At 42.0% G+C, this 21,535-nt stretch overlaps 1 protein-coding gene across 1 annotated transcript in view; it reads right to left on the bottom strand.

Moving 5' to 3' along the window:
- Positions 1-21,535, bottom strand: part of DEPDC5 (DEP domain containing 5, GATOR1 subcomplex subunit) — a 336,582-nt gene that overhangs the window by 165,556 nt on the left and 149,491 nt on the right. Inside the window, 12 exon segments of the mRNA XM_053702000.1 lie at positions 78-117; positions 119-172; positions 175-203; positions 206-247; positions 1,201-1,237; positions 1,239-1,256; positions 1,258-1,359; positions 1,361-1,425; positions 19,847-19,955; positions 20,043-20,175; positions 20,775-20,858; positions 20,940-21,070. Of these exon segments, the coding sequence (XP_053557975.1) occupies positions 78-117; positions 119-172; positions 175-203; positions 206-247; positions 1,201-1,237; positions 1,239-1,256; positions 1,258-1,359; positions 1,361-1,425; positions 19,847-19,955; positions 20,043-20,175; positions 20,775-20,858; positions 20,940-21,070 (844 nt within the window).

A 21,535-nucleotide genomic window follows, 5' to 3' on the forward strand; every position in this document is an offset into this window, starting at 1 on the left:
GAGAGGGCAGGGTAAGAGGTCTATGGGGTAGAGAGATGGCATTATAGAAAAGTTACAAGGAAGCTCACACCATTTCAAGAGCACAGCAGCAGTGGCTGCCATCCAGTGCAACTTGACCCTCAAAGGCAGCTGTTAAAGAAAAGTTTCCATGATAGTAACAGCTTGCACCACTCCAAGCCGGTCAGTGCGATTATTTACATCCAATCCAAGGTGACAGTTCTTTGCTCTGGAACTGTAGAAGCTAAAAAGAAAAAAATTGTAATTAAGGAGGTTAAGATTAGGAGTTGCAATATTTATTAATGAGTAGAAAGGCTCTTATGAAAACAGTGGTAAATAAATTACTTTGAAATCACAGATAAAAAAGAGCAAGAGTTTAACAAAAGCAGCAGAAATATTGGATAAGAAACATGCAACATGCATTCTATAACCTAATGCATGCAATAATCTGAGAATAGGGATGTAATCAAAAGACACCCAGGTTAATCACAAGTCACTCAGAGACAAGAGTTAAACAGACATTTGATGGAACAGGATCAAAGGGCACCCAGGAGGTTTTGGGAAGGGGTATCAGAGCTTGTTCCAGAGCTCTGATCATGGGCTTTGCATGCAGGTCATATGACAGCTGACAGGGGAGGAGCTGTTAGAGATGGACTGCAGCCAATAACAGCCAAGAGAGGAACCAATGATATCACATGGATGCAATGATGGCATCAACCACAATCTGGTGGAATTTATGGAATGGTCAGAAAAGATAATGGGCAATATCTGCTGGTAAATTGCAGACAGTCATTATTTTAGAACCATGAAAAAAAGTGAGTCTCAAGTAAAAGCATCATTGTGTTAAGCAAACTAGTTCAGTTAAAGCAGTTCTCCAACAAATGTTATTACAGCGCACTAGATATGGATAAATCTTACAAACTGTCAATTTTGTAATAAAACTAGCTTGAGATTTACTGATTCTACAGCAGTTAGCAACAAATAAGGACACATTGAGAATATCAATGAACCCTGCTGTGATGTAGAACCCCACATAGTTTTCTACTAATTATTTAATGATCTGCCTGAAGAACGGGATGGATCGCAGTAATCTAATGTATGGGAAATCAAATTTTCAGGCCATGCTGTTCCCACGGGAGATCATGCTCTTGTAGCTGGCACTCCATCAGCTCCCCTGCCCTCTGTGGGGCAGCTACCTAGTCAGGGCTGCGGCCTGGCTCCTTCCTCCGAAGCTGCGGTCTGAAGGAGCTGTGCCTACTTTGCATAAGACGCAGGACGACTTGGCAACCAGGGCAGGAGAAAGGGGGGGATCTCAGAGTGCAGGAGCTCCTCCTCAACCAGAGCCACCTCAAACCACTTTCTTCTGGAAGGCTGTAAAATCCTCCATGGCAGATGAATGCCAGGTGCTGGTCAGTACTAGGCTTGATGCTGAATAAATAAGAGATGATAAAAGTTATTGTTAGACAACAAAGCACATCATATAATAAAGACAACCCCATGATTAAGCACATGGCAAATACATCTACACAGTCATTATATGCAATCAATTGCACAGAGGCGCTCTGACAGCTTTAAGGGGTTGGGTTTAACCTCTGGAAAACCAGAGAGATTAATGAGAGAGGTGATTGTGAGAGAATATAAATAAATATATTATTATTATTATCAGGTATTTGTAGAGCGCCAGCTGGATCTGCAGCGCTAAATATAACGTCCCTGCGCCAGGAATATCACAAAATCAGTCATTACAAGTCAATAATAAAAAATATTTACCATAGAGTGTTAACGTGGCTTTTATTTTTTAGCATGTCCTATACATTCATTGGATAGCACAGGGTGCGCTATCATCCCTCATATTACAAGTGGTGAGTTTTTTGTTGCGCACATATACAACACATAATGACGCTGAAAATGTAGTACAACTGGAGGCCTGAAGTAAAGAGGTAGGGCTATAATATATGCATAACAAAATACATGTGTAATATATTAAAACATAATTTATACTTACCTGATCAATTAATTTTTTTTCATAGTGGTGAGCGTCCACAATCCATTACTCCTGGGAATTACTCTTCCCTGCCACTAAAAGGAAGCAAAGATTCCCAAACCTCAAGAGCTCGATAAAACCCCTCCCACTTCAGCATAATGTATAGCCAAGCAAAAAAGGTAGGAAAAGAAATAAGAACAAAAAATAGGAACAGGGAAAAAAGAAAACCAGGAAAAAACAAAGGGTGGGGTCTTGTGGACTCTCAACACCATGAAAGAAATTAATTTATCAGGTAAGCATTCATTCATACAGGTGATGAGAGTCCACGATCCATTACTAATACCCAAGCTGTGGGTACTGAAAAACGAAATAAACAGGCAAAATAATGCAATAAAAAAAATTATCAACATGCAAAGAATCAGTCAACCTGAGACAACTACCTGAAGGAATTCCTACCAAATGGCGCCTCAGAAGAAGCAAGAACATCAAATGGTAGAATTTAGTAAAAGTAAAGAAAGACCAAGTAGCTGCCTTGCAAAGTTGGTCAACTTAAGCCTCATTCTTAAAAGGCCAAGACGTGGCAACTAATCTAGTAAAATGAGCATAAATCTGTGCAGACCTGCCTCCAAAAAAAGCCTTATGGATCAAAAGTCTCAACTAAGAGGACAAAAAAAAGGCAGAAGCTTTCTGCCTTTTCCAGGAAGTTGGTGTAAAAACTATAGTAGCGTCAACATAATACTTCAACGCTCTAACAACAACCAAAACATGAAAAAAAACCTTTCTGGAGAATTTAGGGATTAGGACCCTATAATACAAGAAAACAAATTTAGTCCTAAAAACTGCCTTATCCTTAAAAAAACAAATTATGATTACCCGATAATTTAATTTCCTTCTGTATGAGGAGAGTCCACGGCATCATTCCTTACTGTTGGGAAATACTGAACCTGGCCACCAGAAGGAGGCAAAGACACCCCAGCCAAAGGCTTAAATACTCCCCCTACTTCCCTCATATCCCAGTCATTCTGCCAAGGGAACAAGGAACAGTAGGAGAAATATCAGGGTATAAATGGTGCCAGAAGAGAAAAACAAATTTTGGTCTGCCCATCGGAGTATACGTACAGGGGCCGTGGACTCTCCTCATACAGAAGGAAATTAAATTATCAGGTAAGCATAATTTATGTTTTCCTTCTTAATATGAGGAGAGTCCACGGCATCATTCCTTACTGTTGGGAAAACTATACCCAAGCTCTAGAGGACACTGAATGATAACGGGAGGGGTAAAAGAAAGGCGGACCCTAATCTGAGGGCACCACAGCCTGCAAAACCTTTCTCCCAAAAGCTGCTTCGACCAAAGCAAAAACGTCAAATTTGTAGAACTTTGAAAAAGTATGTAAGGAGGAACAGGTAGCCCGCCTTACTAATCTGATCCATAGAGGCCTCGTTAGTAAATAACAAACAAGGAAGAAGTTTGTCTAAAATCCTTAGTAGCTTGAAGATAAAACTTCAAAGCTCGAACCACATCCAGATTATGAAGTAAACGTTCCTCAAAGAAGAATGATTAGGACATAAGGAAGGAACCACAATCTCCTGATAAATGTTACATTAAGACACCACCTTAAGAAGAAAACCCAGAACACCAGATAAGGAGGCTCACATTGCAAGGCAGCCATTTCAGAAACTCTGCGTGCCAACGCAACAGCCAATGGAAAAAGAACCTTCCAGGACAACAACTTAAAGGGACACTGAACCCAATTTTTTTTCTGTCATGATTCAGATAGAGCATTACATTTTAATCAACTTTCTAATTTACTATTATCAATTTTTATTTGTTCTCTTGCTATCTTTATTCTAAAAGCAGGAATGTAAATCTTAGCAGCCAGCCCATTTTAGGTTGAGCACCATGGATAGCGCTTGCTTATTGGAGGCTTACATTTATCCACCAATAAGCAAGCATAACCCAGGTTCTCAACCAAAAATGGGCCTGCTCCTATGCATCACATTCCTGCTTTTTAAATAAAGAAAGCAAGAGAACGAAGAAATATTGATAATAGGAGTAAATTAGAAAGTTGCTTAAAATTGCATGCTCTATCTGAATTATGAAAGAAAAAAATTGGGTTTAGTGTCCCTTTAATGTCAACCGAATGCATAGGCTCACACGGAGCCCGTTGCAAAAATTTAAGAACAATATTCAAACTCCAAGGTGGAGCGTTAGAGTTAAACACAGGTCTGATCCTGATCAGAGCCTTAATGAAGGATTGTACTCCAGGGAGCTCCGCAAGCCTCTTGTGCAGCAAAACAGAAAGGGATGAAATCTGTCAGAACTGGCAGAAAAGCCCTTCTACAGACCCTCCAGGAGAAAGGAAAGAATCCTGGCAGCATTGACCTTATGCCAGGCGAAACCACACTCTTCACACCAGAATAAGTAAGCTCTCCACACCTTATGATAGATGTGACGAGTAACAGGCTTACGAGCCTGAATGAGAGGGTCAATAAACCTCTTCTGGCTAAAACTAAGCGTTCAATCTCCACACAGTCAGCCTCAGAGAATCTAGATTTTGATGAACAAAAGGACCCTGTTCCAGCAGATCCCTGCGACAAGGTAACTTCCACAGAGGAGATGAGGACATCCCCACCAGATCCGCGAACCACATCCTTCGCGGCCACGATGGAGCAATCAGTATCACTGATGCCTGCTCCTGCTTGATGCAGGCCACTGCAGGCATCTGTTAGCTCCGCCTGAGGATCCCTGGACCGCGACCCATATCTGGGCAGCTTGGAATTGAGCCGGGATGTCATGAGATCTATCTCTGGTGCCCCTCATCTATTGCAAATCTCCGCAAACACCTCGGGATTGAGAGACCATTCCCTCGGATGAAAGGATTGTCTGCTGATTAAATCCACTTCCCAGTTGTCCACACCTGGAATGTGGATCGCTGACAATGAGCAGTTGTGGGTCTCCGCCCACTCCAGAATTCGAGATACTTCCCACATTGCTAGGGAGCTCTTCATTCCCTCTGATGGTTAATGTAAGCCACCAAGGTTATGTTGTCTGATTGGAATCTGATAAACTGGGACGAACCCAGAAGAGGCCAAGCCTTCAGAGCATTGAGCTTGAAGTTCCAAAATGTTGATCGGGCGGAGGGATTCCTCTCGAGTCCACAGGCCCTGTGCTTTCTGGCACCACCAAAACAGCTCTCCATCCTGAGAGGACTTGCGTCCGTAGTCACAATCTCCAGGATGTTCTCAAGAAGGATGTCCCTTGGGGACAGGTGATCTGGACAGAGCCACCAGGAGAGCAATTCTTTCGACCGGTTGTCCAGAGAAATCGGTTGAGACAGATCCGAATAATCGCCGTTCCACTGTCTCAGGCATACACAGCTGAAGTGGTCTGAGATGGAATCTGGCAAAAGGAATGATGTCCATGCTGGACACCATGAGACCAATCATCTCCATGGATGGCAAGACAAGCGGAAGTTAGTTTGTAACGTCTCTGGTCTGTAAGAAATATCCTCATGGATATGGAGTCTATTATAGTACCCAGGAATCCACCCTGGTACTGGGAATAAGAGAACTCTTTCTAATTTATCTTCCTTCCATGAGATTGAAGTAGAGATAGAAGGGCTTTCCCGAATGGTCCTCTGCCAGACGACAGGATGGTGCTTGAACCAGAATATCGTCCAAGTATAGCGCTACTGCTATACCTCTGGTTCTGGCCACTGCAAGCAAAGCCCCTAGAACCTTCGTAAAAACTCTTGGAGCAGTAGCTAGACCAAACGGAATGTACAATAAACCGGAAGTGCTGGTCCAGGAATGCAAATCTTAGGAACTTGAAGTGTTCCTTGTGTATTGGAACGTGAAGGTAAGTATCCTTCAGATCTATCCTGGTCATGAACCTGTCCTTCCTGAACTAAGGAAGGATGGACCTTATTGTTTCAATTCTTGAATGAGGGGAAAGCTAGGAACTTGTTTAAGCACTTTAGGTCCAGAATCGGGCAGAAAAGTCCCATCCTTCTTAGGGAACACAAAAAGGTTTTGAATTGTATCTCAGACCTCTTTCTGTAAGAGGTTACAGGGACAATGACTCCCAGGGAGGAGAGATTCCTCTCCCACCCCAGAAAGGCTTCTCTCTTTTCTGGCCTTGAAGACAGGTTTGACAAGAGAATCTGCCCCTGGTGGATGAGACTTGAAACCTATCCTGTATCCTTGAGCGATGACCTCCAGGACCCACGGGTCTTGTATGTCCCCAAACCAAGAGTCAAAAAGAGTGACAGTCTGCCCCCTACATGATCCCGGATCAGGGGCCACCCCTTCATGACGACTTTGTCTCGGCGGGCTTCTTGTTCTGCTTGGATTTATTACAGGCGAATAATTGCAAATTTGCATCACAAATAAAAGGAATTAGCCACCCTTAAGGCCTTAAATTCTTTCCTGGATCACGTCGAGGGGCCCCTTTTACCTCGATCAACTCAGATAAGGAGTCACACCAGCAGGTAGCTGCTCCAGCAACCGCAACAACAGCCTCTGCCGGTCGAAACAAATATCCCGTATGTTAAAACATCTTTCGTAACAGAGTGTCTATTTTCTTATCCATGGGCTCTCTAAAAGACGAACTATCATCAAGCGGGATAGTAGTGTGTTTAGCAAGCATGGAGATAGCGCCATCCACCTAAGGGATGGAGCCCCACAACTCCAATTAAGAGTTCGGGACCAGGAACCATTTTTTAAAAGAAGAAGAAGGGGAAAATTAAGAACCAATTCTTTCCCATTCATTCTTAATAATGTTTGCCATCTTTATGGGAACCGGGAACGTTTGTTGGACAACCCTGTCCTCGTAGACCTTATCTAATTTAGGAATCAAAGGTTCCTCAGGCAATTTGGGCTCTGGAACCTCTAACATAGCCAAAACTTCCTTCAACATAAAGCGTAAATGCTCAATCCTAAATCTAAAGTCTGGTTCCTCTGCAGCAGGAGGCCTAGAGGCAGCAGATTCCGACCCAGAAAGAGCACCCTCTTTCATAATGAAAAACTAAATTGTTCCCCAGCCCTAAAGGCTGGTAATCCTTAGACACCAATCTCCCAAGAAGGTATCCGGAAACATATGTTCTAAGGATACATCCTGAAAGAATCACCAGGACGGAATCTTTCGTCAGATGTCTAACAATCCTCTGAAAGATATCCAAAAGAATACAGATCCATATCTGAGCTTCATTACCGTAACAATCTCAGATAGAAATGAGCAAAAGGAATAGTCTATGGAAGCCCAATTAGACCAAATACAATCATACACAGTGTCTCTGAAAGATGAACAGAGGACTGAAACTCCTAACCCCTATCGGGAAAATCTCCAAGGAGATCGAATAAAGGGGTATCCAGCGCCCAGCAGCTGGATACGAACCAACAACCTTTGAGCTGCAAAGCCACAAGGTTAACCACTAGAAAATCCATACCAGATGCCCCTCCACTTGATATAAAGCCAGCTTAATACGCTGGCTCCCAAAATTCCTTTGTAAAAAAGGATATCTTTACCTTACCAAGTGGAAGATTCTGAGAGAAGATCCGTATGAGATCTTACTACATGAAAAATGAAACTTGAACCAACACATAGGTTAGGAATGTTGTCACTGCATTCCTCGACCAGCTGATAAGAGATCTGTCTAAGACGAAGAAACTCTCTAGAACCTTCGTAATATTTGAGGGGCAGATGCTAAGTCTAAAGGAAGTACTGCAAATTAGAAGAATTTGTCCAAAAAAGCAAACAGCAGGATTGACACATCTTAAAAAAATAAAAATATCACGATAAATCTCTCCAGAAGAGAGATAAGGAAAATATGACAAAAACAAAAATTCCCTTTATAATAAGTACAGTAGGCAAAATGAAGTAAAACAAATACTTCTATGCTAAAGAATAGGGATGAACAGGAATGCTTATAAAAACACGCTCATGAGTTGGAACTGTAGAGAAAATTTAAATAAGCTAACATAATGCTTATCACAATTTCATCTACGGTAGGATAGGGATAAAACATGAAAGGTTACTAATCCCTAGAACATACCATTAGGAGGTATAAGGCAAAAATTAAGCAGACATAGCTTAAAACCAAATCCAACATTCACCTCTACCATAGAAGATACAGTGAAAATCCATAGAACATTAAAGGTACATGAATCCCAAAATTTTTTCTATCATGATTTGGATAGAGAATACAATTTTAAACAACTTTCTAATGTACTTCTATTATCTAATCTGTTTCATTCTCTTGGTATAATTTGTTGAAGGAGCAGCAATGCACTACTAACTTCTAACTTAACCCATGGGTGAGCCAATCACATTCAATATATATATGCAGCCACCAATCAACAGCTAGAATCTAGTTTCTCTGCTGCTCATGAACTTGCCTAGATAAACCTTTCAGCAAATGATTAACAAGAGAAGGAAGCAAATTTAAATAATAGAAGTAAATTGGAAAGTTGTTTAAAATTGTATTCTCTATCTGAATCATGAAAGAACTTTTTTGGGTTTCATGTCCCTTTAGGTAATATGCATAAAAGCAAAAGGATAAACCTACATAAAGCTTATAACAATATTGGTATAAATCCATTTATACTTTACAGACTTACTTCAATGTCATAGCATCGCTGTATACGTAGCTATAAACCTAGGCTAAGTACAGATAATTCGCTAGCATCCCAGATTTAACTGAAGAAAATAGGAATAAAAACATGAACATGATAATAATCCCTAAAAAACATAGAAATAATATGTACAAAGACAAGAGATAAACAGAAAAAATGCGTATAATAAATAGTCTATTAAGAGAGATGCGATAAAACATGCAAAGGTAAAATTCCTAAATACACCTGTAAAATGTATATCAGATAAAGGATGAAGCAAGCAGATCTGATAACAATATCCAGAATATACTACTTATAGTAAAAATATAGATAGAAAACATTTGAAGCTAGCATAATAGCTACCATAATATTGCCGTGAAGTTAACAAAGCGGCTACTCGTATCCGTCCACAATGGCAGAATAAGTTTCCTCACGAGTCCCCAGTATAAGCACAAGGTTGACTAGATGCAAAGCGGATCTCACTACCGCAAACTTTAATACTACTTTAGATTTAAATAACATATTAAATCTCTTCGGTAGTATATAAAAAACGGTGTTGTTGTGCAACATGAAAACTGTGCCATCAACGTCCTAACCTACACTAGGTAGTGAACAGAGGTAAACAAACGATATAGAGACCAGAACTATTTGGTCCCATACAAATAAAAAGTATATATAAGCATTATAAGATCCGTAAAGACGGACCCACACAGGAAAACAGAGTGGTGTGAGAGTATCGCCCTGATACCCCATTCCCACTCACCATAAGCCAGGGATAAAAAGAAAAATTACCCGGCCCTGGGTGCGGCAACTTCCCTGTACCTGGTAAAAACCAGCTAGCTGCTCAGCCGTAGTATATCTGAGTAACAGATACATATGTAATAAATATTAACCCTTCAGGAGGGTAGCAGGTCCCACAATGTCCCTGATCTTCTAGTCCTTTCTCCTAAATATCTGTGAAATTGAAAGGACTTACCCTCCAGGTCACAGCACATTCAGGTGTGTTAGCCTCAACCAGTCGCTGACAGGGACCTGAAGGTACAGGAAAAAAACATAAATTATGCTTACCTGATCATTTTCTTTTCTTCTGACGGGAAGAGTCCACAGCTGCATTCATTACTTTTGGGAATTCAGAACTGGCCACCAGGAGGAGGCAAAGACACCCCAGCTAAAGGCTTAAATACTTCCCCCACTCCCCTCATCCCCCCATTCTGCCCAAGGGAAACATGGAACAGTAGGAGAAATATCAGGGTGAAAAAAGGTGCCAGAAGAACAAAAACGTACTGTGGTCCATAGATAAAACGCGGGGTGTAGCTGTGGACTCTTCCTGTCAGAAGAAAATAAAATTATCAAGTAAGCATAATTGATGTTTTTTTTCTTAAAACGGGAAGAGTCCACAGCTGCATCCATTACTTTTGGGAAAACAATACCCAAGCTAGAGAACACTGAAAGCAAAACAAAGGGTGGGTACAAAAAAGGTGGCTCCTTCGAAAGGCACCACAGCCTGAATTACTCGACACCCTACAAAAAACTTACATACCAAGAAGAAAAAAAAGGGACGCCCGGGTAACCCTCATCAGTTACACAACCTACAAAAGCCGTGTTAGAGACCAGTCAGACCCAGAGTCATGCTGAGCTCAAGGCCTCCGAGGAGTCAGCACCGCGGCACTCAACTCCACAAAAAACGTCTCTGCCCTAAAATTAAAAAGCCTCTAATCAACCCCCGAGAGGGAGAGTAGAGGAACCCATAAGAGATCCGAAGGACCATCCAGCAAGGGCTCAAGTTAAACTGGTCAAAAAATCCCTATCTACCCCCGAGAGGGAGAAAAGAGGAAACCATGAGATAGCCAAAGGACCAAATCAAACTTAGAGCGACCTAAGGTTGCCACAGGACCACTGCCCGGGGAAACAAACTCCCTAGGAGGACAAGGACCAGAAGAGAAATCCATAGTCAGGAGAAAAACTTCACTAGGATGACCGGAAGGCCACTCTCATATCCCTGACACAGCACCATACACACTATGGTGTTCCAGAAAACCGGGAGTTCCCCTTTGCAACCTAGACAAGTCAAAACCCATCAGGCTAAACAAGCATAGACAAGCAAAGATAGAAAACCCGTCCTAGCGGCTTAAAAATAGCTCTCCAAGAAGGCATAGAGCCACCTGTGAGCAAAACTTGAGATGACCAATCAAAAGGCAGCAAAGTTGTCCTAAGCCATTGTGGGACTCATCCCACCGAGAAGTGCCGCAAAATCTTGACAACAGCTCCCAACTAGAAATCTTCGGAAGCCAAGGAGCGATCCATCCCGGCAGCAGCCGCCACCAGTATAGAGATGGGCACTAAGAGTCCCCCCATCAAAGGGGAGGACAAATGCAATAAAAGTAAACGGTCCATACAGCAAAAAGCAGACTGATCCCCGGCCTTCCTTCCAGGATAACGGTCCCCAGCCCAAAGGCTAGTGAAAAAACGACTACAAGAGTCTCAGACCTTCAGAAGAAAAAAAAGATGGATCTACAAAGAACCGAAGCCCCAGAGTAGAACTCTGACTGCTACTAGAAAATTAGCATGCTACCCTGAACCATGACAGGAACCTCATGCTCGGGTCCAAGGACCCCTACACTGCAGTCTTCCATAAGAAGGAACACTCCTCAAGGGAAGAAAGCACTCTGACCCACAGCATTCTGATACCAGAATCCAACTCCGCGATTCTGAGAATGCAAGAGAGGGAAAAAACCCTACGAGGCGGAGAAAAACAAGGACCCACAGGCCCTTTACAGATACTGAGGTACCTCCAAATCAAGGAGAACACCCCTCCCCCACCCTAGGTGAAAACAAGCGGATTAAACAACGGTAACCACCCTACCATAGAGGCACTCTACGTACTAGAGCAAACTAAACACTGATGAAGGAATAAGGACATGCATGCCCTTCCAGAACAAATGACCCAACCTAAGACGGGAGGGAAGGAAACATTGCCACAGCAAAAGGAATGCGACTAGGCCACAGAGTCGTCATCCGGAGACACCACAAGTGAAGACGCAAATCGTACACCAGATACTAGACCGCCGGAAGCCAATAACATCTCCAGACTCCAAAAAAATGGAAACCTATGGTTCTGAGTCCCAAGGGACCCTAGGAACCACAACGACATCTGAAAAAGTCAGTCACGCATCTCAAGTAATAATGCCAGAAAGAATCAACTTCCATCGGAGCTCACAACCTTCCTACCAGAAGCATTTGATCTACGGCCCAGGCCCCATACTTCGTAGTAGGATCCAAGCCGAGTCCATAAACTAGGCATAAAATAAATTTTTAGGAATCCGACGGGATAATCAGCACCACGAGGGTGACATGAACCCAAGAAACAGTAGACAGCGCCCAACCAGTACCTGCCTGGTACAGGAACACTCCAGAACTGTCTAAGGTCCAAGAAAAAAAATCGACCCGAAGGTTCGATAACATGAACCAGAAAACATAACCTTGGTCTTAACCAAAGTGCGCAACTTCCTAGGAAGTGCCCATGCGATCACAAAATCGCAAGTATCAGTTCCAGAGAAAGAACGTTCCCAAAACGGAAGTTATATCAGACGTGAGCTTATACAAACAAATTAAATACATCCTATCCGGATCAAAAAAAAAGTAAGGCAGCACCCTCAGGTAAATGCCCAAGGAAAAAAGGTACCCCAACCGGTCCAGCCGATCAGAGGCACCCTTCACCAAAGCTCAGAACTGGAAATGATACCTAAAGAAAGAAAATGGAAACGTCAAGGAGATTATTTCATCCCCAAGTGTCTAAACCAATTTGCCATCCTGCATCTAAGGCCTCTGATCCCTCGGCCCACTAGGACTGGGATACTCTAGCAACACCAAAACATGTCATAGTAGGACACGAAGACATGCCAACCTATAACGGAAGGCAAAATTATCCCTCGCCGGATCGACAAACAACTCCGGCCCCAAGATTGGGGCGCCTGAAGCCTCAGAGGCCCACGCTTCCCCAGGAGGCCGAACTGAATCGGGCCGATCCCTACGCCCGACAGGCCCTGGTTGACAGAACACGGACAGTATCTTAAAAATTTTTCACTTGGGAGATACAAATGAGCCAGCACCATAGATATGGCCATGTGGGAACCGTGCTGTAACCTCTGAGGAAACAAACCACCTTCCGAAGAAGGAGTAAAGGCCATAGGGACACCTGCCTGCATAGCAAAATAATTTTCTGGGACACGCGCCTCACAGGACCTAGAATCCTCGGGGGCGGATGGCTCAATGCACTCTGAGGACCCAGAATCGGGAGAAAAGAGTACTCTGGAACGGCAATCGGAACATAACTGATGGGCATGGATAGCCTGGGCCATTTCATATTCATCACAAGACGCATTCTCCGCATCAGAGACATCGGTGTCTAAAAAATTAGAATCCTCCATCTTGGGATTAGAAAAAAAGACAAACACTAACAGGCACCTTTTATACACCCCCAATGGCTGGGGCACTTACCACCTCCTGTGAACCAGATAACCAACGAGCAGACTCTCCCTGTCGCCACACAGTCAGCATATGGAAGTGAAAAACAACATAACCGCACCCGGTCACGAGGTGCACCGTTCAAGTAATAAAAAGAGCGCGCAAATCTAAAGATCGTGCCAAATGACGATAAAGCCGTAATGTTCCGAAAGCCATGAGCCTGAAGTATTAATATACATCAGCAAAGTCCCCCCTGTTCAATAGCCGCCCTCAGGGGATATTAACCCATGATTCCTATTTTAAGATTAAAGGAGTGCCACTGGGACCCTACCTTCTCGTTAACATCACATTCCCATAATAAAGGAAAATGATCTTACCAGAATCTACGCTGTGGAACAGGAACACGGTCCTTCAAGTGTGACAGATAGTAGCCTCGCTTCTGACATGGACATGAGTGAATAAAGGCAGGCAGTGAAACTCGTCAACGCCGATTGCCAAGGAGCTGTTAATATGAGTCGGGATGGTTTTGCAGAAAAACTCTCCCTGCATCTCCGGACTCTAACCTTCATCCATGCTCTCACTGAGAGGCTGTCAGGACTACTTAAAACTCCAGTCCCATTTCGAAGAGTACTGCCCTCCATAAGAGACTATCTTAAACTTCTGACACTTTTCTGACAACCTCTTGTGACGAAAGGCAAAGAATGACTGGGGGATGAGGAGAGTGGGGGAGGTATTTAAGCCTTTGGCTGCGGTGTCTTTGCCTCCTCCTGGTGGCCAGGTTCTGAGTTCCCAAAAGTAATTAATGCAGCTGTGGACTCTTCCCGTTAAAGAAGAAAACAGAGTGGGGCGTGACTCTGGGCAGCTCCTTGAATGGACGCATTATCAGTTGCTCTGTGTGAAACATTAATATTTTGCCTTCTATTGATGTTTATGAGGATCTCCTATCTACCTCTCCCTGATGATTAGGCTCTGCATACAAAGAGGAATCAAATGATACCACAACATTGGGACTACCACACTTAATAACTGATCCGGAGAGTTGAGGCCTAAGGCAGTCACTTCAGTGAGAGGCTCTCAACACCCCCCCCGGTACCTTGTAAGCCGGGTATGCAGTGCGTAGACACTGAAAACAATCAAACTAACTAACTCCATTTTATACCAACACTACCTACGTGTATTAGCAACTGGCCAGTTCTACAGTCAATCTTTGACATCACTAATTTCTTTCCAACATGGCAACCGCAACTCACATTACCTTGATGGAAGTTGAAGCCCTTCTAATTTCACACTTTGACAAAATCGCTGCAGCTTGGGATACTGAATTTCAGAGCCTACGCACTATTGTCAGATCTTTCACTACCTCAGCGAGTACAGTCAACGAGTCGCGGCTTCCTGAAAAAGAGCAATGCAACACGCCACAAGCTCCGGTGCAACCGTCACTATCACTTACTGTTCTCACTACTAGCTTGGTACGTGCAGGAGAGGTGCTAGAAGAACATGAGATCCATGAGGGTAGTACCACTGAGCAGGCTCTCTATTCTGACCCCGGCAGCTACAAGGAGTTGGGAAACCAAATGCAGATAGCTACCCCTCCTGGCCCTTTAACGGAGGCCAATTTAGGAATGGAACAGCACTTCTTAACTAGCATGGGCAGTGGCAGCGACAACTATACCCCCGACTCAAATGTTGTGATGTTGCAGCCTACTGCCCGGGTAGCTATACCATCAGCGCAGGGGAATAGTGAGTGCTGCCCACCAGCCTGTTATACCAACGCTACAGGCAGCGTGATATTCGACTCTGAGCCACCAGCCGTTGCCGTAGGGGAGTCCGGATGTGAAGGTATGTCACAAGCCTTTCCAAGAGCACCGGTTAACATCCTCCAGGCTGTGAGGCTAACCAGGCTAGGAAAGTCACAGTCGAGCCCTACAGTCCACTACCCTCACCAAGACCCGTACACAGAGATCACCTGGCTACTGCCTGCTGATTATCCGGCTCCATGTTACGCTGCACACTTTCCTCCCTGTAACGCTGAATCTCTATTCCATCGGGCTATAAACTGCCTTGCCCCAGAGAGGGAGAGACCGAGAGATCGAGCAGCAGGTTTGGACACTCTTAAGGGAACATTTCGTCATCCCTTTGACAATGTAAGCTCATATTGCAGCAGCTGGACCTTCGATCCTGGGGGCTCCTAGGTATGACCCCATATTGCCATAAGCCTAAAGGAGGGGAGCGCTGTCTCTCTGAGGTGTGGACTACTGGTGGGCGGACATGTCACTCCGACATGAGGCTCAACAAATGTGTCTTACAGTAATATGTTAGCGTATGTTATGTTACTAGTGCATATGTATATGTTTATTAACTCTTCCCCTGCCGTCCACGATATACATGCACTGGACGTCTGATCATGTGTTGTCCCCTCTATCTAAACTGTGCAAATCTGTTTCAGCCTGCTAAAGGTGCTGCTGGTCATTCCCCTGGCTCTTGTTATGTTACGCCCACAATATCAATACACTGTCCTCCTGACCATGTGCTGTCCGCTCTATCTAGACAAGACCAGTGTATACTATCGTTTATGAGACTGTAGGTCCTTAGCTATTCTTACTTAACGTTCCTACTCCTAGCCACCAATCAAATATATGTGTTCCTACCTACTAGTCAGTTCATAAATTATAGTTGCATTAAATCATCTAGCTCCTGTCTAGCATTGTAGTTGCTTCCCTGCATATCTCCTCTAGGAGCCTATACAACTATTACTGCTATTACATATAGAGCAGTAGCGCATTGTCTAGTTGCTTGTCCTTTATTTGGTGCACTACACTGCAGTTTTCTGTGCAGACAGTTTAGCTGCATTTATACTTATATAATCATAGGACTTAAGTAAATGGGTTTCACATAGTAACAACTGTGCAATATGAATTGTTATAGCACATTAACGTGCTACAGTTAATTTTCTTTTATACCTCTGACAATCTATATATGCTAACAGAAACCTCGTTCCACATAAGAGCCTCCTTGATCTGCTCAGTAGCCCCTATATAGGGAGTATATACATTTACTACTTTAACAGCTCTTTAACTTTTCTCTATCTGTAAAGGTGCAAGATTGTCTTTCTATATACTAATTATAAGGTACAAAGTTGTATTCATAAGTACTGTGCTAGTTTCCTTCATGTAAATATATTATATCTATAGTTATCATATCCTGACGGTCCATAAGTGGCCTTATATGGTTATAATCCTCCTGCTATTCATCCTATCTACAAGGTTGGAGGTCCAAAAGTGGCCTCGTCTGCTTCAAGGAGGCTGGAAAAAATGAGGGTTTGAGTTTGATAACTTCTGTTTTATACTGCAGGTACTACGTAGACAATAGGCGGTATTATTAAATTTCATATTCTCTTGTATTAGCTCCGATTGTTACTCTGTATGTTGCTTTATGGTCAAGGAGTGTAATGACTACATCATTCTTTTTTTTTGTTTTGAAAGTACCTGTATGTTTATATTTCTTTACCCTCAATAAAAATATTAAAATAAAAAAAAAAAAAAAAAAAAAAGAAGAAAACAGAGTAACCAACCATGGTTTTCTATATGGGGTAGCATAAATGTTGGAAGGTAAGCAAAGACTACCTCGCCATCTTCCAACTGCTAAAAGTCACCATTACTCTTACTAAAGAGATTGACATGGACACAACATAGCCCCAATCCTTGCTTGCAGGGAAACTACCCATAAAAGGATTAAATATCTTCAGACACCTTCTTCGCACGTCCACCAGATAAACTAGGCAAAGAATGACTGGGGATTTGTGGGAGGTAGAAGTGATACTTAACAGCTCTGCTGGAGTGTTCTTTGCCTCCACCTGGTGGCCAGGGGTTGAATTCCCACTAGTAATTTAATGGATTTGTGGACTCTCCATGTCATTGGAAAGAAAGTGGTATGTATAGCCAGAGTAAAATAACCTTATCCACTTTGGGAACAGTTTCCCAAAATGTAACATTAGAGGCTGGAAAATGATACATTTCCTTAAACCTTGAGAAATGATTAAAAGGAATACCTGGTTTAGCCCAGTCTCTGGAAATAATCTCAGAGACCGCATCAGGGATAGGAAATACAAAAGGGGAAATTAACTGTAGGTATAAAAATAGGATTTAAATGGTTAACTGGCTTATCCCCATCTACTTTAGAACCTTAAATGGACATTAAACACTTTGAGATGGTAATATAAAACGATAAATCACATAAATAAAAAACCTCTGCAATATATACTTTCATTATTTATTTTGTCCACTTTTCCTGTTATTCCGTTCTGAAAAAGTGAGCTTTTCAGCTCCTGTTAGAACTGGAAGGGTAGAACACTTTTATATTCCACACAGCCATTGGCTACATACTTTAGTGACCTATTTATAACTGTCTCTAATTGGCCACAGCAGAGAGGGTAAGTTACAACATGGCAGCTCCCATTGTTTTATAGACAGTAAAACTTAACACATATTTTGTCAATATTTAAACAGTTAAAGGGACAGTCTAGGCCAAAATAAACTTTCATGATTCAGATAGAGCATGTAATTTTAAACAATTTTCCAATTTACTTTTATCATCAATTTTGCTTTGTTTGGTATTCTTAGTTGAAAGCTTAACCTAGGAGGTTCAAATGGTAATTTCTTAGACCTTGAAGCGCACCTCTTTCAGATTGCATTTTAACAGTTTTTCACCACTAGAGGGTGTTAGTTCACGTATTTCATATAGATAACACTGTGCTCGTGCACGAGAAGTTATCTGGGAGCAGGCACTGATTGGCTAGACTGTAAGTCTGTCAAAAGAACTGAAAAAATGGGCAGATTTGCATAATCAACAAATGATTGATAAAAAGACAATGCAATAGCACTCAGTCTGAACTTCAAATGAGAAGTATTATGACAAATCTCAAAGTTATGTCTATTTCTACTCCCACTGCATCATGTAACAGACAACAGAAAATCACAAATGCATATACGTATATTCTGTGAATTCTTGCACATGCTCTGTAGGAGCTGGTAACTCAAAACATGAAAATATAAAAGGACTGTGCACATTTTGTTAATGTAAGTAATTTGGAAAGTTGTTAAAAATTCCTTGCTCTGTCTGAATCATGAACATTCTATTTTGACTCGAGTGTCCCTTTAACCTCTAAAATAAACCGTTTCTTTAAAAAAAGAAAATGAATATGCTCAATTTAAACAAATAAGCATCAATTTCAGATTCATGATCAGAGGTAGATCATCAGTACAAAACCTGTCCCTCTGAGGACAAAGCAGCTTCATGACTAGAAACATTAACCTTAGCAGGCATAGAGCTAGTAGAAGGTAAATTCTTACCTGACCTTTAATGCTTACTGGAAGGAGGCATAGCTACCAACATTTTAGACACAGAAGATTGTATTAAATCCTTGACTCCAGGAAAAAGTAGGATTCTCCTGTAAGAAACAAACAGAAGAAGCAGTAACACCCTTAAAAGCAAATTATAAAAGCAGAGATGCGGTAGTACACAGGACACCTGTTATCTAAATAGCATACATAAGAGAGGAGGCTCGCTAAAATGTACGCCATTACATGACGCATGTGTGTGTTTAAAAATATATGCATGAGAAAAGCAGCTAAGCGTTTAAAAATGTACACAGGCGAAAACATGATGCATAATTATAAATATTAATAAAAAAAAAATAAAGGTGAATTACCTAAAAAATATACAACTGTCCCAAGGTCATATACATATATAATAAATATATATAACAATAACATAACAGGCTTATAGCATGTCAAATAAGAAATAAAGTATTTACCCTACTACTGGAGGAAACCAGTAGGAAGCCAAAACCAGTATGAAGCCAAACCCAGTGCTGAAAGGATGAGGCAAAGGACAAATCCCTGCGACATCCGTGAAAAGGCTTGGAAAATATGTCACTACCTGAGGGGAAATGGGCCTCAACTCAGAACACACTGAAGCACCAAATGCACCTTTTCATTCTTCAACCTCCAGCGGAGGGAAAAGGCAAGACTTAAGTGCCAGTGAAGTGGGAGTGGTTTTAAAGAGCTCTTGAGGTTTGGGAATCTTTGCCTACATCCTAGTGGAAGGGATTAATTCCCAGGAGTAATGGATTGTGGACTCTCACCACCTGTATTCAAGAAATAAGATATTTCCCCCCCCACACACACATAGGTGTGTGTGTGTGTGTGTGTGTAGATATATATATATATATATATATATATATATATATATGTTTATGAAAGTTTCAAAAGGAGAGAGAGAGAGAGAGAGAGAGAGAGAGAGAAGAGTAAAAAAGAGAGAAGAAAAAGAGAGAGATATTAAGTAGCAGGGTGCACCTTTGGCTTACAGCTCAAGTGATAGCCAGGACATACATTTTTCAGTGCACCCCATAGAAGCTTTTTATGTGAGGGATCTGGTGCACCCATGCTATCTGACCCTCAGATAGCAGTGCGCCCAAGGCTTTCACTCCAGAACTAACATTTTACTCTCAATTTAGGGCAGTGTGTTGACTGTGTTATAAACATGGTCCTTTTTACTGATTAGTATATTGAACTGCTTTTGCCTCTTCTCATCCAGAAATGCTGGGAACACCCCTTAGTACAATACACAGTATGCAATACAAAACTTTCCTTTAGTGAGGGACCTTTCCTATGTTACAGATCTCTTTGTTAGGTCTCATGAACTTTGAGAGCTTTTACTAAATCTTGGAAAGTTTTTAGAAATATTAATTTATGCTTCATGTTTATATTCCCAGTAAAGCTGCATGCTCACCCCTCTCGGGTTCCTTCTCAGGTGGAATCCTGTACAAGTAGAAGCCATAGATGAAGGTTCTGAGAGTTTCCCCAGAAGCATGTGTGATATACTGCTCATCCAGCATCTTCTGCAATATACAAAGTATGTACAGGTCTGAAGAACACAAATTACTTACAGTCTGCAGGATGTGTTTGTTTGACAATCAGTCACCTACCTGCATAATGTCCATAGCCATGGCCTGACTCTGGACCCAGCTGATGTTATTAATGAGCCAGTGTACAACCTCTGCACTAATAAAGCAGCAGGAAGGGAGATTCTTCTGTTCTGACAGCACTGGAATTCCTGTACTGCAAACAGACACACACCATCACATGGCTTCAATAACTCATTATACATTCATAGCACATTCTGATACTTCTTCACCAATCTCAGCGGCTTTCCCTAATCTCAGTATTCTAATGCTGTTCTTCAGTCATAGTCACCATGGCATGTCCCACAACGCACACACTGCTCCTGCTGTAGCTCCCTACAAAAAGCACTCTAACATTCTCACTGCTCTTAGGTTATGCCTCCTCTCAGAACTATTTAAAATTTTGGTTTCAACATTCTTCGTACTTTTATGTTGTAGATTGCACACACTATAATCATACACACAATGACAACCAAATTCTTAACACATTCATACTGTGGCTATCACACTCGCATACTGTTGCCTTAGGCTCTCAACCCTCTCATATTGTAGCTCCCACATTATCAGCATTCATGCTCAGAAAGTGCCCCATTGTTATTATCCCATCTTCATAGATTGAACCACACAATGATCCCAAAGAGCACAATCCATACTGTAGATCCCCCAGCACTATCAATCTGTTAATGTGGCTATATTCCCCCTATCCTATCCTAATGGTCCTACAATATATATGTTGCTGCCCCTTGTGTCACATACGTTGAGTGTTTCATGGCCTCTAGAATCTCGTTGAGGCTGGCATTGGATGGTAAGGTACTGGGACCCCCAGACACCTGAGGACCACTAATGAAAAACAAAACAAAACATCAGAACAGCCAATTACCTCAGTATGCATTACCAAATCATTAGCTTGTCCATCTGTACCTTGTCTCAGTTGAGGACAATGTCTGTTCTACAGTGCTCCCTCCCTGGCTCAAGGCTCTGTCAGATGAATATGTGTTAGTTATAGCGCTGTTTCCATCAGCAAAGGGTGATGCTCCTTGGTCAATTGAGATCTGGAGATAAAAATATGGTTTAATAAAGATGTGACACACAAGAAAAGCAAATAAGATAATTGCATTATGCACAAGGCAAACACACAGCTTGTACACACCCATACACATAGGTCATACAAGCACACTGCTTCCATACACATATACAGACATGCAAGTACGCAGTCTCTACACACGTGTACAAGTAGGTGATATATATACAAAGAACACTCAAACACTGGCTTATATACACACAATGTATGTCTTATATACATATCCAGGGTATGTGAAATATGGTTTCTATATACAAGTACATGACAAGCAAACACAAAAAAACCCAAATGGTTTGTATACAAACAGAGGACACACAAAGATACAGCTTATGTATAAGTATACTTAGACCTAAACACACTCGGTAAATGTATATTCCCCCTCACACACACACATACAGAATTTGTGACTTTACCATACAATTAAAAAGCCAGTGCT

The sequence above is a fragment of the Bombina bombina genome, chromosome 2, assembly GCF_027579735.1.
Source record: "Bombina bombina isolate aBomBom1 chromosome 2, aBomBom1.pri, whole genome shotgun sequence".
Classification (NCBI taxonomy): Eukaryota; Metazoa; Chordata; class Amphibia; order Anura; family Bombinatoridae; genus Bombina; species Bombina bombina.